The following is a 23,015-nucleotide window of genomic DNA, read 5'->3' on the forward strand; positions in this document are numbered from 1 at the left end:
CTTCAGTAACTTGGAGAGATTAGAGTAACTGGGATTATTCTCCTCAGAGCAAAAAGATTTGATGGAGGTGTTCAGAATCATCAGTTTAAGGCAGTGGTTCCCAAACTTTTTTCACTGGGCCGCACTTTCGGAATAAAAATTTGCTCGCGCCACACTGAATTTTTTATTGATAAGAAATACATTCAAAAACAAAAAAAAACAACTCCTAGGAGTGCTTGATTCATAACATAGAACACAACTACTTTATAATATGATCATGGGACATCGTCCTCAGCATCACTTGATGCTCTTCCTCTCACTTTGGAAAATATCTATCCATGTTTAAATGTTTCTTTGATTGTCCTTGAATCTTCCCGCCACACTTGCCATCCTCTCTCGCCGCACCAGTGTGGCGCGCCGCATCCTTTGGGAACTACTGGTTTAAGGAGAAGTGTGGCAGCAGAGTCTGGAACTGAAAGATGGTTTGGGGAGACAGTGGGGTAAAAGTCGCCATAGTCCCAGATGGCCTCAATCTGCTCTCCTGTTTGAGGGGAAGAGCTGACTGGTGGTGATTTAACCTGACGGTCACCACACCTCAGGCGAGGGGTAAGGTTGAGAAGGCGGGGTCTTTATGAGTAACCTCAGCTGTTTTGGGACCTGCACTGCTGGTGTAACTCTATGTCGTGAACCAGCCGTCCAGACAACTGATCTAAACCCACTCCCAGCTAGTCGGGTAGTGGTAATGTCATTGGACCAGTAATCCAGAGACTCAAGTGATGCGCTACTCAAACACGAGGCCTGAAGCTCAGTAAATGAAAGGCTTTTATTTACTGTAATGAAGCAGCCAGTAATTATATACACTATCCCAGACTGAAGGGGTCCCGGCCAGAGCAGGGACTCTTATACCTGTCCCAGGAGGCGGAGCCCGACTGGGATGTGCCACAACACTACAGTACAAAGGTGTAACAACCCCACCCTAACCCCAACAGCAACAATAGCACAACCCAACAGTAACATATGTACATCCTTGTAGTACTGGCCAGACCCTGGCTCAGTACTATCCAGTGGGAACCAACGATGGTTCACCACATTCACCCCTCCTTTGAGAACAAAGGCCGGCGGGGTACAAAAACAGAATAAAGTGTCAGTAGTCTATAAGTTCAGACGGTCAGGGGGACCGCATCGTCGTTGTGACCTCCTCAATACCGGCGGTGGCACCGGAGTAGGCACTTGCGGTGGCGTTCTCCCCAAGGCGGCGTCCAGCTGTTCTTCCACGGACTCACAGGCCGGTTGACCCTGAGGTGACGGTAGTCCATGGAATCCTGACACGCCCTGCAGTGGCGACCACCTTCCGGGCTCAGGCAAGCTGTACATGGGAGTAAATAAAATTGATGCGCTACTCAAACACGAGGCCTGAAGCTCGGTAAATGAAAGGCTTTTATTTACTGTAATGAAGCAGCCAGTAATTATATACACTATCTCAGACTGAAGGGGTCCCGGCCAGAGCAGGGACTCTTATACCTCTCCCAGGAGGCGGAGCCCGACTGGGATGTGCCACAACACTACAGTACAAAGGTGTAACAACCCCACCCTAACCCCAACAGCAACAATAGCACAGCCCAACAGTAACATATGTACATCCTTGTAGTACTGGCCAGACCCTGGCTCAGTACTATCCAGTGGGAACCAACAATGGTTCACCATATCAAGCTAGTTCTTTGGGAGGCAAGGGTTCAAAACCCACTAAGGCCGCTGGTGGAATTTAAATTCTGTTACTAAAAACATCTGGAATTGAAAGCGGGTCACAGACTATGAAACAATCATTGATTGTTGTAAAATCCCATCTGGTTCACTAATATCCTTTAGGGAAGAAAATCTGCCGTCCTTACCCTGTCTGGCCTACATGTGACTCCAGAGCCACAGCAATGTTGTTGACTCTGAAATGGTCCAGCAAGCCATTCAGTTCAAGGGCAGTTAGGGTAACAAATGCTGACCTTGCCAGTGACACCCATTTCCCATGAACGAATACATTTTAAAAAAGGCACACAGTTAAATCATCGGGAAAAGTAGAAGAGGCAACATGTTGAAGCATTTATTGTTACCGACCCAGTTGCTGTGATCTGGACTGCACTGTTTGGAAGGGTGGTGGAAGCAAATAATAGACTCCCTACAGAGCAGAAGAGGCCATTTGGCCCATTGAGTCTGCTTTGACTCTCTGACAGAGAATTTACCTAGGCCCTCTGCCCCGCCCTATCCCTGTAACTCCCCACATTTCCCATGGCTAAACCCATCTAACCTACACATCTTGGGACACTAAGGGACAATTTAGCATGGCCATCTTGGGACTGTGGGAGGAAACCGGAGCACCTGGAGGAAACCCATACAGACAAGGGGAGAACGTGCAAACTCCACACAGACAGTCGCCCGAGGCCAGAATTGAACCCGGGTCTCTGGCGCTCTGAGGCAGCAGTGCTAACCACTGTGCCTCCGTGCCGCCATAACGTGTAAACCAGAGTGGATGATTCAACATCAAATCGAATACAAAGAGAAAGAAAAATTGGATTAAGAGAGAAATATAGAGATGCAAAATAAAAGTATTTGTTTTGAAACAATTATGATGAAGGAATGGGCTTCTACATTAGTTTTAATTGTTTTTCAATGTCAAAGAGGTTCATTGACAGTCATAAACATATATGAAGTTGTTAAAAGGGTACATGCAATGAAATAGCTTGACCACATTCTGTGGTGAGTTCAGTTTATATCAGTTGGACAAATATCACAGGTTCACACCATTCAGTGCACATCAAAGGTGGACAGAGAGGGAGATGGTGTTTTTACAAAGTTGATGGTAGAGAGGAGATTCTCAGACAGCGGCTCTTAGATTACCATGTTTAATCAGGCCCCTTGCCTGATACAGCCCTGCCATTGACACATCAGTAACAGAGATTACCATTGGCTTCATCATTGTGGCCAAGATACAATTTGACAAACTGTTGATGAATGAATGATCAGGTCATTTAGTATATGATGTAATGATGTTATAGAGTCATAGAGGTTTACATCATGGAAGCAGGCCCTTCGGCCCAACTTGGCCATGCTGCCCTGTTGTTATCACTAAGCTAGTCCCAATTTCCTGCAGTTGGCCCATATCCGTCTATACCCATCTTATCCATGTAACTCTAAATGCTTTTTAAAAGACAAAATTGTACCCGCCTCTACTACTACCTCTGGCAGCTTGTTCCAGACACTCACTTCCCTCTGTGTGAAAGAAATTGCCCCTCTGGACCCTTTTGTATCTCTCCCTTCTCACCTTAAGCCTATGCCCTCTAGTTTTAGACTCCCTTACATTTTGGAAAAGATGTTGTCTATCTAGCTGATCTATGCCCCTCATTGTTTTATAGACCTCTGTGACTGTATGTAACTCTACAACTTGTTTCTGATGTAGGGGAAGGAGGGCGGGTACCTTGTTCGAGACTCGAGTCAGAATGATGGATATGTGGTATCAATTTTCACCAAGGCCCTTGAGTAAGTATTCATTTAAATCCAAATGAACAGCTAAAGCCCCATTTATATGGTCTACAGAGACTAACTGACGCTGGCACAGGCAACTTGCATGCCCTCTGATAAAAAAGATAAAGTTAACAGTCCACTTTGCCTTTACAAATAGCTGTGCAGGATGGAGGACCTTTCTCTTTAATTGAACAAGCTTCACCGAGCCTGGGCCTGTTTGGAATTGTAACCGAGGGCAGAATCTACCTAGCCTCGCAGAGATGGGCCACACAGATGGGGGAGGGAGGGTTCAGGGCAAGGCGTTTGAAATAAAGGATTAGAATCTTAAAAAATGCTTTGTCTGACTGGGAGCCAGTGAACGTCAATGAACACAGGGTAATAGACGAATGAGACTTGGAGCAATTCAAGATGAGAGTAGCAATTTTGGATGAGCTAAGACATTATAGAGTGGAAGATGGGAGGCTGGCCAAGAGAGGATTGGAATAATCCAGCCGAGAGGTAACAGAGGCATAGTTGAGGATCTCTGCATCGGATAAGCTGAAGTACTGTTGCTCCACAGGGTGATCGGAGTGAAATTGGGCAGTCTTGCTGATTGTGGGGAGATGTAGCTAGAAACTCAACTGGGGTTAAACACAGCACCAAGATTGTGAAGCTCCTGTTCAGCTAAAGATAGTTACCAGGGACAGGAATGGTGGACGTGGAACAGAGTTTGTAATCATAGAGTCATAGAAAAAGGCCCTTCAGCCCAACATGTTGGCGCTGGCCAAAGACAAACCACCCAACTATTCTAATCCCATTTTCCAGCATTTACTCCATAGACTTGTATGCTTTGGCATCGCAAATGGGGATCAAAAACAGTGGGCACGATTTTTCTGCCTCACTGCTCTGGTCGAATAGCGTAGCGGCACAGGAAATTTCAGCGGGAGGCTAAAAATGGGAATTGCGACTGGCGATTGTGAGATCTCATAGATGAATAGCTACCAAATTTTGTTCTTTGAGGAAGGCCTGAGGCTCAATCTCAAGAAAATGGTCATTTCTGACTCTTTATTCGCTGCCATTAGTCAGTGGACCATATTCCATTTGTAATGTCCTAACTATGTTAGGGGTTGTGGGTTTTTGCACATGTAAATTCAAGCTAACACATAGCAGGTTTTGTTGAAGGAATTGTTCTCTGCACTGCACCAAGTACAAAACTGGAAGTAAAACAGCAGCCTGTGGCAACACCCTAATTACATCACCATCCAATCATGTGATCAGTCCTTAAAGCAACCTGCAACCCTTTTAAATATATAACACCATTCTACAGCACTGATGGTAAAAGTGACTAAATTGGCCAAATGTTGCATCACTTGTCATTCAGACAGAAAGGGTGTTACTGTGAAATGAGGCTGCTGCATATCAAACAAGCCTCCTCTCTCCTCATTGACTCAGTCTTCACATTGGAAATCAGAAGACACATATGCTGCCGAGGCTTCACCAGTAAGACAGTGCGTCAACACCCCACCCCACCCCCACTCACACCCACATCTGCTCGCACTGCAATTTGCATTTACTAACAAAACTTGTGGGACTTTGGATTTTCAGTGTTTACTGCAGGGGCAGGCCATCTGAATTGTAAAGAAAGGATGACAATTTGACTGAAGTATTTTTTAATCAATGTATTTTGCCTGACTATTCTTAGCAGTAAAAATGGAACAACCCGACATTACCATATTCATCGCACAGCAGAAGGGAAGTACTTTGTGGCAGAGAATCACTTGTTTGACACAATCCCGGAAGTGATGCACTATCACCAGCACAATTCAGCCGGTAATGTTTAAAGGCATTTCAGAAAGAAAGAAGTAAAACTGAGGTCTCAAAGTGCAGAGGGAACTTCAAATTGAGACACTCACATGACAAAGCTGTGAAATGCTGTGGTTACAGAAAGAGTCATTAAGTAATGGGGAATCTATGTAAAATCCCAGTGTACTCACATTTGGGACAATAACGAACAGTTTTGCAAGGATATTGGGGCATTAAGTATTAAATACAGCACAGATTCGCTGGGATATGACCTGCTTTGAGAAAATACAACATTAAAACTTTAAAAGTCATGTTTTTTTTTAGTTTATTTATTAGTGTCACAAGTAGGCTTACATTAACACTTCAATGAATTTACTGTGAAAATCCGCTAGTCGCCACATTCTGGGGCCTGTTTGGGTACACTGAGGGAGAATTTAGATGGCCAATGCACCTAACCAGCACATCTTTTGGACTGTGGGAGGAAACCCACACAGACACAGGGAGAAAATGCAGACTCCTCACAGACAGTGACCCAATCCGGGAATTGAACCTTGGTCCCTGGCACTATGAGGCAGCAGGGCTAACCACTGTGCCACCCAAATGAGTTACTGTCATGAGGGGAGATTAGTGATGTGACAAGAGTTACATCAACTAGAAAAGGACCTTTCGCAATGGCCAAACCATCTGAGAATGAGGGGGACAGAGATAAGGTCATATTTAAGGGATGTACGGTGGAGAGAGGGATGAAGTTCTTTATGGAATGGCAAACCCATGGAGTGAAAGCCAGGAGGAATGTGATAGCGGTGGGTTTGAGCAAAGAGGGCCTGAGGAAAAGAGAGCGCAGGAAACATGGAACCCCGAGGGCTCCCAGGGAAGTTCTCACAATGCTTTTGTTCGAGAACTCTGTACAGTTCCGGGCACCTTATATGCGTGCAACACAGATTCACCTGAATGCTGCGAGGTCTCCCATGGTTGATAACAAGAGGTGACATAAGCTAGTCTTGTCCTCCCAGAGAGAAAGAAGATTAAGAGATGATTTAATTGAAGTTTTTTTTCAGGAATTTGAAAGGAACTATTAGGCTGGAGAGAAACCTTTCCCACAGATGGTGGAGTCTGGGAGCAAAGGGGAGTCAGAGCCACGCCATTTTGGAGGGAATTTAGGAAGCTCTTGTTCATGTGCTAAGCGGTACAACCCTTTCCACAACAAGCAAGAGATGCTCCCTCAATGAATGGTTCCAGTTCAGAGAGCTAGAATGGATATATCTTTGTGTAACGATTTTAATCAGGCAATTAAAGCTGGCCTGCTTGAATATGAGCTCCCTGATTAAAGGCCAAATTGACGGTCCAATCAAACAGTAGCGTCAGTTCCTCTGGCACCCCGGATGGAGACTGCACACTGAGAGTGCTCTGTATAGTGTTGTTGGGTCTTGTAAGTAAAGGAATTTTGGTGAAGGGACTTCCGCCTCCGAGGACTTATTACACTTTGCGAGCAGGAGTATGGGCCCGATTATCTGACTTCGCCCATGGCTGGGATTTTCCCATCCCACTGCAGTGAACGGAGATTCTCCCTTCCCGCTGGCGGTAGTGGCAGGGCCTGAACGGCCGGAGAATTCCAGCCATAGAATCAGGTCAGGCATATCTCATTGAATGGCGGACAGACCTGAGGGGCTGAATGGCCTCCCGCTGCCCCTATGTTCTCTAAATATTCTACCCCTGGTCCCAGAATCCTCTCACAATTGATGTTAGTGTAAAGGGTCTGCAATCTCTCGGTTCATTCTAATCTGTTTGTAATTTCAATGAGGGCGATCTTACCAAAAACATTCCAAGTGCTGAACGAATGTGAAAACGGGAGTAAATCGCATCAATTCTTTGAACAAGCTCCCAGACGCAATCCGACGGTACTTTGAAAGAAGAAAGAGCCCAGATGTGATTCTCGCTGGCGGGGGAAGTGGGTACAACCTGTTTATGCCGGGAAGTCAGCTGCTAAGCTCTAAAGGTGCCATTGCGCTGGTGTCCCGATCTCCCAGTGCACTGTCACCCCCGCATGCCCCCCCGATCACACTCCAGAAATGATCCCCAATGATTGCTCCCCCCCCCCAGGACATCATCCGCCACCCTGGTCACCGCCCTGGCCAATCGCAGCTCCCATTCCCCCCCCCCCCCCCCCCCCCCCCCCTCCGCCGCCCCCGATCGCCGCCCCTGCCGATTCCCACCCCCGATGCAGAATACTCTCTTCCCCTCCCCCACCAGCCCCATGCAGAGCTCCCCAAGTCATGGCTCTGACCCCTGTCATGGCCCTGCCCCTTCAGACTCTACCCTTGCCCCTCAGGCTTCACCTCTTGGCACTGCCCAGTGGGCAGTGCCAGGATACAAGGTTGGCAGTGCCAAGGTACCAGGCCATAAGTACCAGGGTGCCAGGCTGGCAGTGACAGGGTGCCAGGCAGGCACTGTCAGGCTGGCACTACTTAAGGGGCACTGCCTGGCCTTGCTCTCCAACACCGAGGAGTCTTTATTGGCCTTGTTGCCAATGCTGAGGCCATCACGTCTGGTCCCTGTTGGTGTGAACCAGCTGTGATTCTCGCTGGTGAGGACCTCGATCAGTGAGCAAGTAAGGGCAAGTGAGCCTGGACGATAGTGTCCGGGGCTCACTAATGAGATTTAAATAAGCTTATGAATATTCAATCACACTCTGCCTTCTTTATCTGATCATCACTATCTTGTTTTCTTGTTGTTTAGGGTTGATTACAAGACTTCGACAACCTGCTTCAACTGAAACTAATAAGGTTCCAGTTTCCATTGATGGTAATGAATGTACCTACAAATAGCATTCTTTAACATTCTTTCAGAAAGCCTGAAATCCAATCGAAACTGAGTACCAAGTCATTTCTCGATGTCTAATTTTCAGTCTTTTCAGTATAGAGACAAGAGCTATCGGGTCAGAGGGTGAAACTGCGAGCTGACACAATCCTGGTATAAACGGGCCTCGGAAACTCTCTTCTTATTGATGTCAGGTTAGCTCTCACAGTGACCCACAGAGCGAATCCACACAGTGAACTCACACTGTGTTCCAGTTCATGATCTCACCCTGCGGCTACACTCAGTCAGCCCAGGCAGTGAACCCCACAATTATATCCTAAAACTGTCCTTCTCAATGGCAATTTGGGTAAAATGCTGCAGTTGCCAATAATGCTCACACCCCGTCAACAATGAGATACTTTAAAAATCCTATCAATGATTCCAGATTCCTCCTGTCCCTCAGTGCTGCATTGTACCTATAGAGAATGGCATTGTATGACGGACACTCCAAAGGACAGCAGCACACCTGGAGAGTTACACTGTTAATGGGAGGTACTGAGGGAGTGCTGCACTGTCAGAGGGTCAGTACTGAGGGAGTGCTGCACTGTCAGAGGGTCAGCACTGAGGGGGCGCTGCACTGTCAGAGGGTCAGCACTGAGGGAGCGCTGCACTGTCAGAGGGTCAGCACTGAGGGAACGCTGCACTGTCAGAGGGTCAGCACTGAGGGAGTGCTGCATTGTCAGAGGGTCACTACTGAGGGAGTGCTGTGCTGTCAGAGGGTCAGTACTGAGGGAGTGCTGCACTGTCAGAGCGTCAGCACTGAGGGAGCGCTGCACTGTCAGAAGATCAGTACTGAGGGAGTGCCGCACTGTGAGAGGGTCAGTACTGAGGGAGTGCCGCACTGTCAGAGGGTCAGTACTGAGGGAGCGCTGCACTGTCAGAGGGTCAGCACTGAGGGAACGCTGCACTGTCAGAGGGTCAGCACTGAGGGAGTGCTGCATTGTCAGAGGGTCTGTACTGAGTGAGTGCTGCGCTGTCAGAGGGTCTGTACTGAGGGAGTGCTGCACTGTCAGAGGGTCAGTACTGAGGGAGTGCCGCATTGTCAGAGGGTCAGTACTGAGGGAGCGCTGCACTGTCAGGGTGTCAGTACTGAGGGAGCGCTGCACTGTCAGAGGGTCAGCACTGAGGGAGCGCTGCACTGTCAGAGGGTCAGTACTGAGGGAGCGCTGCACTGTCAGAGAATCAGCACTGAGGGAGTGCTGTACTGTCAGAAGGTCAGTGCTGAGGGAGTGCTGCACGGTCAGAGGGTCAGTACGGAGGGAGTGCTGCATTATCAGTGTGTCAGGGCTGAGGGAGCGCTGCACTGTCAGAGGGTCAGCACTAAGTGACTGTCACATTGTCAGAGGGTCAGTACTGAGGGAGCGCTGCACTGTCAGAGAATCAGTACTGAGGGAGTGCTGCACTGTCAGAGAGTCAATACTGAGGGAGTGCTGCACTGTCAGAGGGTTAATATTGAGGGAATGCTGCACTGTCAGATGGTCAGTATTGAGGGAGTGCCGCCACACTGTCAGATGGACAATACTGAGGGAGTGTCACATTGTCAGAGGGTCAGTACTGAGGGAGTGCTGCACTGTCAGAGGGTCAGTACTAAGGGAGTGTTGTACTGTTGCTGGGACAGTCCTGAGAAGTCTTTCTTGTCAAAGGAACAGCTCTGAGGGAGAGCTGCACTGTTGGAGGAGCAGTTCTGAGGGAGTGCTGCTCTGTTGGAGGATCAGTTCTGAGAGAGTGCTACACTGTTGGAGGGATAGGTCTGAGCGAGTGATGCTCTATTGGAGGGATAGTTCTGAGGGAGTGCTGCTCTGTTGGAGGGACAGTTCTGAGGGAGTGCTGCTCTGTTGGAGGGATAGTTCTGAGGGAGTGCTGCTCTGTTGGAGGGATAGTTCTGAGTGAGTGCTACTCTGTTAGATGTTTAGCATTGATTGGAGAAGCAGTATGGAGAGAGTGTTGTTGGGGGGCCAGTATTAAGGCAGAGTTGGCCTGTCAGAGCGACAGTACCGAGCGAGTGATGGAGTGTTCTTCAGCTGAGATATTAATGTAAGGTTCTGCCACATACTGCAATGTTTAATATGGAGTTAATAATCTTACAACATTATGTGAGAAAAGTAGGGCTTTGGACTATGTCCAGTCCATCACTGTTTACTCAGCAGTACCAATGATCTAAACCTTGGTGCTCTTTGTACCATATACAAAGACTGATTGGATTTCAAACTCATTGGAATTATCAGACATCACTGAGCTTGCTTATATAAAGATGCACAGTGTTAGTACTTGGTAATGCACATTTAGAACTGAATAATCTCATTAGCGATAGACAGCATGGTTTTCTATGAGGGAGGTCATGCCTCACAAATTTGGTTGAGTTTTTTGAGGTGACAAAAACGATTGACGAAGGAAGGGCCGTGGATGTCGTCTATATGGATTTTAGTAAAGCGTTTGACAAGGTCCCTCATGGCAGGCTGGTGCAAAAGGTTAAATATCACGGGATAAAAGGTGAGCTAGCTAGATGGGTGGAGAACTGGCTTAGCCATAGAAGACAGAGGGTAACAGTGGAGGGGTCTTTTTCCGGTTGGAGGTCTGTGACTAGTGGAGTTCCGCAGGGCTCTGTACTGGGACCTCTGCTGTTTGTGATATATCTAAATGATTTGGAGGAAGATGTAGCTGGTGTGATCAGTAAGTTTGCGGACGACACGAAGATTGCTGGAGTTGGGGATAGTGATGAACATTGTCAGAGAATACAGCAGGATATAGATAGGCTGGAAAATTGGGCGGAGAAATGGCAGATGGAATTTAATCCAGATAAATGCGAAGTGATGCATTTCGGTAGATCTAACGTAAGGGGGAGCTATACAATAAATGGCAGAACCATCAGGAGTATAGACACACAGAGGGACCTGGGTGTACAAGGCCACAGATCCTTAAAGGTGGCAGCACAGGTGGAGAGGGTGATGAAGAAGGCATATGGCATGCTTGCCTTTATTGGACGGGGCATAGAATATAAAAGTTGGCATATGATGTTGCAGCTGTATAGAACAATGGTTAGGCCACATTTGGAATACTGCGTCCAGTTCTGGTCACCACACTACCAGAAGGACGTGAAGACTTTGGAGAGAGTACAGAGAAGGTTTACCAGGATGTTGCCTGGTATGGAGGGTCTTAGCTATGAGGAGAGATTGGGTAAACTGGGGTTGTTCTCCCTGGAAAGACGGAGGATGAGGGGTGACCTAGTAGAGGTGTATAAAATTATGAAGGGCATAGATAGGGTGAACAGTGGGAAGCTTTTTCCCAGGTCGGAGGTGACGAACACAAGGGGTCACGGGTTCAAGGTGAGGGGGGCAAGGTTCAACACAGATGTCAGGGGGACATATTTTACACAGAGGGTGGTGGGGGCCTGGAATGCACTCCCAAGCAAGGTGATTGAGGCGGACACGCTGGGATCATTTAAGATTTATCTAGATAGCCACATGAACAGACTGAGAATAGAGGGATACAAAAGAATGGTCTAGTTGGGCACATGAGCGGCGCGGGCTTGGAGGGCCGAAGGGCCTGTTCCTGTGCTGTTTTGTTCTTTGTTCTAATTACCTGCCATTCCAAAGTCAGTATTCGATTGGATATTCCCGAATAAACTCCAATATTAGTGGAGTTAACTGAAGTCTCTTGCTTTCTGGTTAAACGCTCAGTCGATTTTGTTGATTTGCCCTTTTGTTTACAAGCGATGTTGAAAGTGTTTGTGTTTCAGTGAAATGGGAGCTGATCCGTGATGAAGTGGCTCTGGTGAAGGAGTTGGGAAGCGGGCAGTTTGGAGTGGTCCAACTGGCAAAGTGGAAAGACAAGTACGATGTGGCCGTGAAGATGATAAAGGAAGGCTCGATGTCAACAGATGAGTTCCTGGAGGAAGCAGAAATTATGATGTGAGTGACAGTTTATAAATATTACAATGAATGCCAATAAAACAATGAGAAATAGTCCAGGCTGGAGTGAAGGGAGAGGTATCTCGGAGGGTTATGAAAGTTATGCGTTCTTCCACACTTTCCCATTTTATCAGTTAAAACAGGGATTGAAATGACGAGAGGCAGAATGATTCTGGAAATGTGCATCCCACACCCAGCAGAGTAACCGCATTGTTAAACCAATATAGCAACTGCTGAGCCTCTGATCTAATCACAAGTTCTAAGTTCCAGTAAAGCTGTATGAAACACTGGTTCAGTGCCAACTGTAGTATTGTGTCCAGTCCTGGATCCAGCAATTTTCCCTCTGGTCAGGGGGAGGTTCGTGGGGCTCGAGCAGAAAGGGTTGGGGGTAAGGGTGCCACAATCAACGGCCACCTTTTACATTTTGGAATATTGTGTGCAGTTCTGGTCACCTCACTATAAGAAGGATGTGGAGACACTGGAAAGAGTGCAGAGGAGATTTACCAGGATGCTGCCTGGTTTGGAGGGTAGGTCTTATGAGGAAAGGTTGAGGGAACTTGGGCTTTTCTCTTTGAAGCGGAGGAGGTTGAGAGGAGACTTGATAGAGGTTTATAAGATGATGAGGGGGATCGATAGAGTGAACGTTCAAAGACTATTTCCTCGGGTGAATGGAGCGGTAACTAGGGGGCATAACTATAGGGTTCATGGTGGGAGATATAGGAAGGATGCCCGAGATAGGTATTTTACTCAGAGAGTGGTTGGGGTGTGGAATAGACTGCCTGCAGTGATAGTGGAGTCAGAAACTTTAGGAACATTTAAGAAGCTATTGGATAGGCACATGGAGTACTTCGGAATGATAGGGAGGAAATAGCTTGATCTTGGTTTCAGACAAAGCTCGGCACAACATTGTGGGCCGAAGGGCCTGTTCTGTGCTGTACTGTTCTATGTTCTATTTTGGATGCCGCCCCTCCCCCCCCACACCTCTGTGGGTGCTTCCTTCCCCTATGTCCTGTCCACTGACATTCTCACCCTCCTCTGCCCACCCAGCCATCCACCTTTCCCACACTTAAGGGCGCCATGGTGGCACAGTGGTTAGCACTGCTGCCTCTCAGTGCTAGGAACCTAGGATAAATTCCGGCCTTGGGTGTCTGTCTGTGTGGAGTTTGCACATTCTCCCTGTGTGTGCGTGGGTTTCCTCCGGGTGCTCCGGTTTCCTCCCACACTCAAAAGATATGCAGGTTAGGTGGATTGGCCAGGCTAAATTGTCCCTTAGTGTCCAAAGATGTGTAGGTTAGATAGATGAGCCATGGTAAATGTGTGGGGTTAAAATGGGGATGGGGTGGGATGAGAACCTGGGTAAGATACTCTGTCAGAGTATCGGTGCAGACTCGATCGGCTAAATGGCCTCCTTCTGCACTGTAGGGATTCCAAAAATTACCTGGCCCATGGGACTCCTAGCACCTAGAGTCTGGAGACTACTCGCAGTCCCAGTCCTGGCCGCTGCAACTTCTGGCACTGCTGGATTGAGCAGCCTGCCAGCCAGTCAGATTGGCTGCTGTCTGAGGTGAGGACTTCCTCCCGAGTGAGGGCTGGGAGTGCCGCCTCTATCCAGCCAATGGTCCTTGCTGCATTAGGTGGCTGCGGGAAAGCCAGCATGGCAGAAATGAGCCCCTCAGGTGGCAGGGTGGGAACACACCGCCATCCTAAAAATCCTGATCTTATGTTCCCACAACTGAGGAGTAAGAAAAGACACAAGGAACCTGAGCTGTTCACCCATGAAGGGTATGGGAGACACAGCACGACGCATGATGAAAAATGTCTTTGGGTATGTCACAGAGGAGGAGAGGAGATAACTGGAGCTTTTGAAGGCAGTTTGAGCTTCGGTTGATAAGTTAGACTAAAGACAGGTAAAAAGAAAGATTTAGAATCATAGAATCCCTACAGTGCAGAAGAAGGCCATTCAGCCCATTGAGCCTGCACCGACAACAATCCCACCCAGACCCTATCCCCGTAACCCCACGTATTTACCCTGCTAATCCCCCTGACACTAAGGGGCAATTTAGCTTGGCCAATCAATCTAACCTGCACCTCTTTGGACTGTGGGAGGAAACCGGAGCACCAGACAGCACCCACGCAGACATAGAAACAGAAGATAGGGGCAGGAGGAGGCCATTTGGCCCTTCGAGCCTGTTCCGCCATTCATCACGATCATGGCTGATCACCCAACTCAATAGCCTAATCCTGCTTTCTCCCCAAAACCTTTGATCCCATTCACCCCAAGTGCTATATCCAGCCACCTCTTGAATACATTCAATGTTTCCCTCAGTTGTGGGAACATAAGATCAATGTTTTGGCATCAACTATTTCCTGTGGTAATGAATTCTACAGGCTCACCACTCTTTGGGTGAAGAAATGTCTCCTCACCTCCGTCCTAAATGGTCTACCCTGAATCCTCAAACTGTGACCCCTGGTTCCGTACTCCCCCACCATCAGGCACATCCTCCCTGCATCTACCCTGTTTAGTCCTGTTAGAATTTTATGAGTCTTTATGAGATCCCCCCTCATTCGTCTGAACTCCAGCGAAAACAATCCTAACCGAGTCAATCTCTCCTCATACATCAGTCCCATCATCCCCAGAATCAGCCTGACACAGGGAGAATGTGCAAGCTCGACACAGACAGTCGCCCGAGGCCAGAATCGAACCTGAGTCCTTGGCGCTGTGAGGAAGCAGTGCTAACCACTGTGCTACCAAGCATTTATGTGACACATTTTATGACCATTAGATCTCTCAAAGAACTTTACAGCCTGATATAATGTGTGAAGCATGGTAGCCAAGTTCGGCACAGCAAGCTCCCACAAACAGCAATGAGATAAATACCAGATAATCTGTTTCTTTTGCTGTCAATCGAGGGGTAAATGTTAACCAGGACACTGAAGATAACTCTCCTGCCCTTCTTTAAGCAGCATCATGAGATCTTTACTGTCCACCTCAGAAGGTACACAGGGCCTCAGTTTGAAGTTTTGCCTGATAGGTGATATCTCTGACAGTGCAGCACTCCCTCGATACTGCAACAGTGTGTTCAAGTCCTGAAGTTTGATTTGATTTGATTTATTATTGTCACATGTATTAACATACAGTGAAAAGTATTGTTTCCTGCGCGCTTTACAGACAAAACATACCGTTCATAGAGAAGGAAATGAGAGAATGCAGAATGTAGTGTTACAGTCATAGTTAGGGTGTAGAGAAAGATCAACTTAATGCAAGGTAAGTCCATTCAAAAGTCTGACAGCAGCAGGGAAGAAGCTGTTCTTGAGTCAGTTGGTACATGACCTCAGACTTTTGTATCCTTTTCCCGATGGAAGACAGTGGAAGAGAGAATGTCCAGGGTGCGTGGGGTCCTTAATTATGCTGGCTGCTTTGTCGAGGCAGCGGGAAGTATAGATAGAGTCAATGGATGGGCGGCTGGTTTGCATGATGGATTGGGCTACATTCATGGCCTTTTGTAGTTTCTTGCGGTCTTGGGCAGAGCAGGAGCCATACCAAGCTGTCATACAACCAGAAAGAATGCTTTCTATGGTGCATCTGTAAAAGTTGGTGAGAGTCGTAACTGACATGCAAATTTCCTTCGTCTGCTGAGAAATTGGCGGGCTTTCTTAACTATAGTATTGGCATGAGGGGACCAGGACAGGTTGGCGGTGATCTGGACACCTAAAACCTTGAAGCTCTCGACCCTTTCTACTTCGTCCCCATTGATGCAGACAGGAGCATGTTCTCCTTTACCCTTCCTGAAGTCAATGACTATCTCCTTCATTTTGTTGTCATTGAGGGAGAGATTATTGTTGCCGCACCAGTTCACCAGATTCTCTATCTCATTCCTGTACTCTGTCTCGTCATTGTTTGAGTTCCTGACCCACTATGGTGGTATTGTCAGCAAACTTGAAAATCGAATTGATGGGGAATTTGGCCGCACAGTCATAGGTGTATAAGGCGTATAGTAGGGGCCTCAACTCAGAAACATGTGACTCAGCAAAGTTATTACCGACTGGGACACCACTAATGGGGGAGAAGAATGAGGGGAGAATCAGAGCAATGTCCAGAGTTAGATGATTTGATTTCTTATGACGCAGAGGTTATCCCCCTTTTGAGAAGTAACGCCTAAACCCCTAAAGAGGAATACCTCGCCTCGTAATCTGTTAAAAGTGTACAGGAAGGTATGAACTGTTCTTCAGTAATGTTTAGCGGTTAACCAACAGAATTATCTGACACTCACTTTAAAATGAACACTCAACAATTTATTTATTTAACTCACAAGGGAACTTTAACTAAACAAGTAACATACCGAAAAAAATAAGATTCCAATGGAATGCTGTTCAAATAAATACACGACTCATTTATTAATCAAAAATCTAATAACAGAATTCAGTCACTCTAAAAAAAAAGTACAACCAGGTTTTGTGGCTTTTGGAAACTTTTGGAGTTCTTCTGTTGATTTTTCTGCCTGTCAGTTCTTTCTGATTTTGGTACCTTTTGCCAGTTAGATGGTGAGCTCTCTTAAGAGATATCTAAGAGCTGCTTTCTCCCTCTTGAAGCTTGAGAGATGGCAGTTCCTAACTCCTGGTTTCCTCCCCTGCACTCTCTTTTATACCTGTAATGACCTATCAATTTTCCTACAACAGGATTGGTCTGGTTTTCTCAACATCATCAAATTCAAATCTTACAGGTTCTTGGTAGCTGAGTGCCTGTTTTAAATTGATTGGCTAAAATTCAAAAACATTCAAATGCCTGAAACCTGTTACCAAGGCAACCCTGCCACCTGCAATTTAAACTTCCAAGCACCGAAACAAAACACCAGCTTTTAAAGGGACACCGCAATGTTTTTTTCCCTCTAACATTTTTACAATTTTTTACATCTTTATAAAATTTAACTTTGCAACAATTTGATTTGATTTATTATTGTCACGTGTACCAAGATACAGTGAAAAGTATTGTTTTGCGTGCTAGCCATACAAATTGTACCATACACAGCTTGTAAAGAGTCACCACACTCCGGCGCCATCTTGAAACATGGATGTGGTCAATCTACAGTGAGAGCAGCACCACATCCCCATTCACTACCCACTCCCTGTGTTGTGGGGACTGGCTGCAAGTATTCCAGGGCCTTGCGTTGAGGTCAGGTCTTGTGAATTAAAGGAACATGATCAACATGGGAAAGAAATAAAGTTTTAAAGTGAACTAAAAAAAATTAGGACAGCAACTTGGTGTTACAGACATGAGGCGGAGTGGGGGGGGAGAGTGGAGGCGGAGTGTGGGGGAGACTGGAGGCGGAGGGGAGTGGGGAGGGAGAGACTGCAGCCGGAGTAGGGGGGAGAGACTAGGGGGGGGGGGGGGGGGTGGGGGGGGGGGGGCGGGGGAGGAGAGTGAGGCGGGGGAGGAGAGTGGAGGCGGAGTGGGGGGAGAGTGGAGGCGGAGTGGGGGGGGAGTGGAGGCGGAGTGGGGGGAGAGTGGAGGCGGAGTGGGGGGAAAGTGGTGGTGGAGTGGGGAGCGTGGAGGCGGTGGGGGGAGACTGGAGTCACAGGTGGGATAGAATTGTAAAGATACGGTGGAATTCGGCTCAGTTTTTCAATCTAGCCACTGAGGGTGGCAGTGACATTGGCAGTGATGGGTGAGTGGAATATTTTTTGGACTGAATATAAAGCATTAAATTATATTTTAAAATGGCGAACACTGCATCAAGATAAGGCCTGGTGTTAAGAGAAGGCTGAGAGTAGTAATTGAGGTCAGATTGCCCATTTTCACATGTGTAACACTGAACAGACTGACCTGGCCACGGAGGCAAAAGCGTCCTGGATCCTTTAACCAACAGGTGTCATGGGACAGGTTTCCCGGGATGGCCAAGGTGGAGTAGGATAAATGTCATTGGCTGTGTTCAGGTTATCAGCTGTTGGTCTGGGTGCAGAACGTGAGGCATGAGGCCTGGTTCACATGACCTGAGCTCAGGCTTGATGAGATGGCTCGGAGTGAGTTGCCGGTGTTGTTGGGGCCTCCACAGGCCGTTCACCCAAGTGAAGACTTTGAGCTCGATCCAGCTGCCCTCACAGAAACCCCCAAGAGGAGTGCTGGAGGGAGTTAGCGGGCGGGAGACTCATCCTGAGTACCTGTGGAGTCAGGGGAATACTCCACTTACCCAACGTAGTGACATCGTGCTGCTGTACTTTAAGGGCACATTACAACATCTGTATGGAGGAGTCTTGGCTGTGAAACCCAAATCGTGAAACTAGTGCCTGGTTCAAAAAAAGAGAGACTTGCGTTTCTCTAGCACCATTGAACATCTTAATGTACTTTACAGCCAATGAAATAATTTTTGAAAAGTGTAGTCACTGCTGAATATGGCATGCTTGCCTTTATAGGATGGGGCATAGAGTATAAAAGTTGGGGTCTGATGTTGCAGATGTATAGAAAGTTGGTTTGGCCGCATTTGGAATACTGCGTCCAGTTCTGGTCGCCACACTACCAGAAGGACGTGGAGGCTTTGGAGAGAGTACAGAGGAAGTTTACCAGGATGTTACCTGGTATGGAGGGGCTTAGTTATGAGGAGAGATTGGGTAAACTGGGGTTGTTCTCCCTGGAAAGACGGAGGATGAGGGGAGACTTAATAGAGGTGTATAAAATTATGAAAGGCATAGATAGGGTGAACGGTGGGAAGCTTTTCCCCAGGTCGGTGGTGACGTTCACGAGGGGTCATAGGTTCAAGGTGAAGTGGGGGAGGTTTAACACAGATATCAGAAGGACATATTTTACACAGAGGGTGGTGGGGGCCTGGAATGCGCTGCCAGGCAAGGTGGTGGAGGCGGACACACTGGGAACGTTTAAGACTTATCTAGACAGCCATATGAACGGAGTGGGAATAGAGGGATACAAAAGAATGGTCTAGTTTGGACCAGGGAGCGGCACGGACTTGGAGGGCCGAAGGGCCTGTTCCTGTGCTGTATTGTTCTTTGTTCTTTGTTCTTTGAACTGTAGGAAACATGGCAACCAATTTGTGCACAGCAAGCTCCTGCAAACAGCTGTCGGCGGCTTTGGGTACGGACAACACTTAAACCCAAAAGTACTCAATTTCCAAGCTTTAATATCTTGTGGACAAGTGAGAACACAATGCAGAGCCCAGCATTGCCGGGTGTTCGGTTGATGCAGTGTTATAGTTAATTACAGCAAATGAGAAATGAGCAACTTTCTAATCCTTCATTTGCATATATATCCACCAATCATAGCATAGCTTTTTTGCCCTTTTGTATCCAATAGAAAACTGTCTCCTGCCAATCCTTCATTAGCATAATATTTCCCCATACCTTGCTCCTTGGTATTTTGTTATGGAAATATCTTATTTTCCATCCTCCGTTGAAGTCTGGGAACGGAATGTTTACGGGACTTACACAAGGTGCAGATTAGCCGTTTACCCTGAATACGCAAGCACTGGCTTCACTGAAGGCCTCGTACACTGATAAACATTTTCCATTACTTGGCAGAGTTTTGACAATTATGGAACTTTAATTTTCACAATTGTTGTAACCTAACTTCCACAAAGCAATGTGAGGCCGATCAGAGATTCTATTTTTGGGGATCAGAATTGAGGGCTAAATAGTAGCCAGGACATGGGGATAAACTCTTCTGCAAAATGGTAGCACACAGCAGGGAGATGGGGTTTTGGTTTAACACCACGTGTGAAAGAACGCCAACTCCCTGGGTACAGCACAGGCGTGGAAGCCTTGATTTCTGTGCTCAAGGCCTGGAATGGGACTGGAACCCTGAACCTTGTGATTCAGAATGCTATTGAGAGAGCTACGGCTGTAAAGGATGAGCACGATTGAGGGACCAGCGGTGTTGGCAACAGCTATGCTGTTCCCTTCACAAACAAGCAAGTACATCGTGGGCACAGTTAATGCCAGCCAATATTAAAACAACATTTGTGCCAATGCATTTGTCCTGTCACCTGTTCATGTTCATGTCTTCTGGTTTTATTGATAGGAAGCTGAAACATCCAAAGTTAGTCCAACTGTATGGTGTCTGCACCGCTCAGTACCCCATCTACATAATAACTGAGTATATGAGCAATGGTTGCTTGCTGAGCTACCTCAAGAATCGCGGCAAGGAATTAAACCAACTCCAACTCCTGGAAATGTGTTATGATGTGAGTGACGCTATGGTGTACTTGGAGAGTCTCCAGTTCATACACAGAGACCTGGTAAGTTACAAGCCGGACAATGCTCTAAAAATATTGAACCCTAGACTGTTGCTTTTCAATTAATGAACTCTCAAACATTGACTGCTTCTGGTGGACAGTTTTTGACCATAGTGAGTTTCAACGGTTTCCCAGTGAAGCTACTTCCAACCAATACTTTGCTGTATCATCGTTATAGAATCCATTCGGCCCATGGTACTCATCCTAGCTCTTTGAGAGAGAGAGCTGTCCAATTAGATCCAATCCCCTTGCTCTTTGATAACCGTCCTGTAAATGTTTCCTTTTCAAAGATTCATCCAATTTCCTTTTGAAAGTTATGACTGAAACTTTCTTCCACCTCTCTTTCAGATAGCATGGCGGAAAGTTTACCATCCCGCCCGCCACGGGAATTGGAGGTGGTGAGGGGTGGGCCATAGAAAGGTCTGTTGACCTCGGATGGGGTTTTACGGTTTTGGGACGAGCGAGGCTATAAAACCCCGTTCCACATTCCAGAAGATCCTTCTCATTGCCCCTCTGATTCTTTACTTTTATTAGAAAGCTGGGTCATCTTGTCACTCGCCCTCCTGCCGAGTGGAAACACTCTCTATGAATGATATAAGAGGATAATCAATCTGATCCATACATTTCCTAAGCACGGAATTCCTGATAATTTCAGGAGACAAGGAGCCGTGACATGTGCCATAGGGGCATTGGGACAACAATAACTAGAGTTCCTGAGCTGAGGGGAGTGGGGGGGAATGATGGCCCTCACTTAAAAACGGGCCGGGTGGGGGAGTATGCAGGTATGGAATGAGTGAGCTTGGCAGCTGGCAGTGAACCCAGGTTGTCCGGACATGTGCAGTCCAGGCTGATGATAATGCCAGGGTCTCATTCATACAAACATTCCCAGAATTCGACCCAGCCACGTTGGGGTGGTGCAGGGGAGTGAATGGGTGCCTGATATCTGGGGAATGGGTGCCAACAGTGCGGAGGGAGGGTATTCATGGGCACAGTGTGGGTGAAGGGAGGCTGACCGGGTAAGGTAGACCATTCTTCCACAGGCATTCCCTACTATGCCTCCATTCTGTATCCCATCCCCCTACCAAGGTATTCTAAACACCTGCCTCAACAACACTAGCAAACCTCCCTGCATGGATGTAAGAATAGAATCATAGAATCCCCACAGTACACAAAGAGGCCATTTGGCCCACTGAGCTTGCACTGACAACAATCCCACCCAGACCTAGCCCTGTAACACAATGGTTCTACCCTGCTAATCCCACTGACACTAAGGCAATTTTTTTATCATGGCCAATCAACCTAACCCGCACATCTTTGGAGTGTGGGAAGAAACCCACACAGACATGGGGAGAATGTGCAAACTCTACACGGACAAAGAGTCACCGAGGCTGGAATTGAACCCGGGTCCCTGGCGCTGTAAGGCAGCAGTGCTAACCACTGTGCCACCATGCCGCCCAATGTTAGTCCCATTTCGGTTTAGGTGCAACCTGTCCAACTTGTACAGGCCCCACCTTCCCCAAAAATGGATTCAATGATCCAGGAATCTAAAGCCCTCCTTCCGACACCATCTCCCCAGCCAAGCATTGATCGGCTCTATGCTATTCCTATATTCACCGGCACGTGACACTGGGCATAATCTAGAGATTATAATCTTTGCGGCCCTGTCAGGTAGATGCCTGTATTGCGTTCACATATACCTTTGCATAATTCCCATATTTCAACGCTTTTGATTTTAATTTTGTTCAGTCGAATGCAGTTCTGGCCACATGGGATTTGGAAGAACAGGTGAACTCTGGGCACAGTACTACAAATATTCCCCAGCTGAACAATGCTCAAGAGGAATACTGTACCAGAACATGAGCATTGTGAATTCTCTACAGTTTTACAAGGATACATGGTGAAAAATAGTTTCCATTGCTTAGAAAATGGGTTAAAACGCTATAGATTGAGCATTGTCACTGGATGTATTTAGGGAGGAAAATGAGAAGGCATGCTTTGGCGTTGAGAATCATTAGAACAGGGTCGATCTATGACCTGAATCCTTGCCAGGCACAGTAATACGATTTAAAAGAGAACTGAATGAACATTTGAAAGGAACAATATTTAATGGGACATGTTAGGGAAATGAAATTAGAATAAATAACTCTGAATTTCCACTTTGTCACAATGGAGGCTGATGTTTATTGGGCTGTTTTTTCAAACCTGTTCTCCTGACAACTGCCTAGTTCCCTTCGTGAGAGGGGACCGCTATGGTTACTTATTACTCAGATAAAGGAAGGAAAGACAACTGTGGCCGTGGCTTGTGTCCGCAGTGAGAGATGAAAATTCAAATGTTCTTCAAATTTCAAACCATCTAACCGCTCCGTTTTGTCTAACATGCCTGAGTTCACAACCAAAAACAGAAAAACGCTGGAAAACCTCAGCGGGTCTGACATCATCAGTGGGAAGAGAATGGAACCAACATTTTGAATCTAGATGACCCTTCGTCAGAGATGAGAGCAAAAAGAGTCAGCGGAGATTTATGCTATGAGGGTGTTGGAGGCGGGTGGAGGGGGGTGGTGGTGGAATGGGACAAAGGGAATGTAAATGAGGGTGCAGAAGGCTGGGAAAGGTGCTAAAAGTGTCCATTAGGTAATCAGAATGCGTGAATAGCAGAACAGAGGTACAGATGGTTAAGGGGATTATGGTAGTTGCACTGAAAGGGAGGTTGCTGGGAGAAAGAGAGCTGGAATGGAGAAGTGGA

The 23,015-nt window shown here is 47.1% G+C and overlaps 1 protein-coding gene across 1 annotated transcript in view; it reads left to right on the top strand.

Annotated features, from left to right (window-relative positions):
• The window catches only part of LOC144506248 (cytoplasmic tyrosine-protein kinase BMX-like), a 77,962-nt gene that overhangs the window by 36,581 nt on the left and 18,366 nt on the right, over positions 1 to 23,015 (top strand). Inside the window, exons 10-14 of the mRNA XM_078232108.1 lie at positions 3,425 to 3,504; positions 5,171 to 5,298; positions 8,008 to 8,082; positions 11,864 to 12,035; positions 20,059 to 20,275. Coding sequence (XP_078088234.1) covers positions 3,425 to 3,504; positions 5,171 to 5,298; positions 8,008 to 8,082; positions 11,864 to 12,035; positions 20,059 to 20,275 — 672 coding nt within the window. The remainder of the gene's footprint in view (positions 1 to 3,424; positions 3,505 to 5,170; positions 5,299 to 8,007; positions 8,083 to 11,863; positions 12,036 to 20,058; positions 20,276 to 23,015) is intronic.

The sequence above is a fragment of the Mustelus asterias genome, chromosome 17 (assembly GCF_964213995.1).
Source record: "Mustelus asterias chromosome 17, sMusAst1.hap1.1, whole genome shotgun sequence".
NCBI lineage: Eukaryota > Metazoa > Chordata > Chondrichthyes > Carcharhiniformes > Triakidae > Mustelus > Mustelus asterias.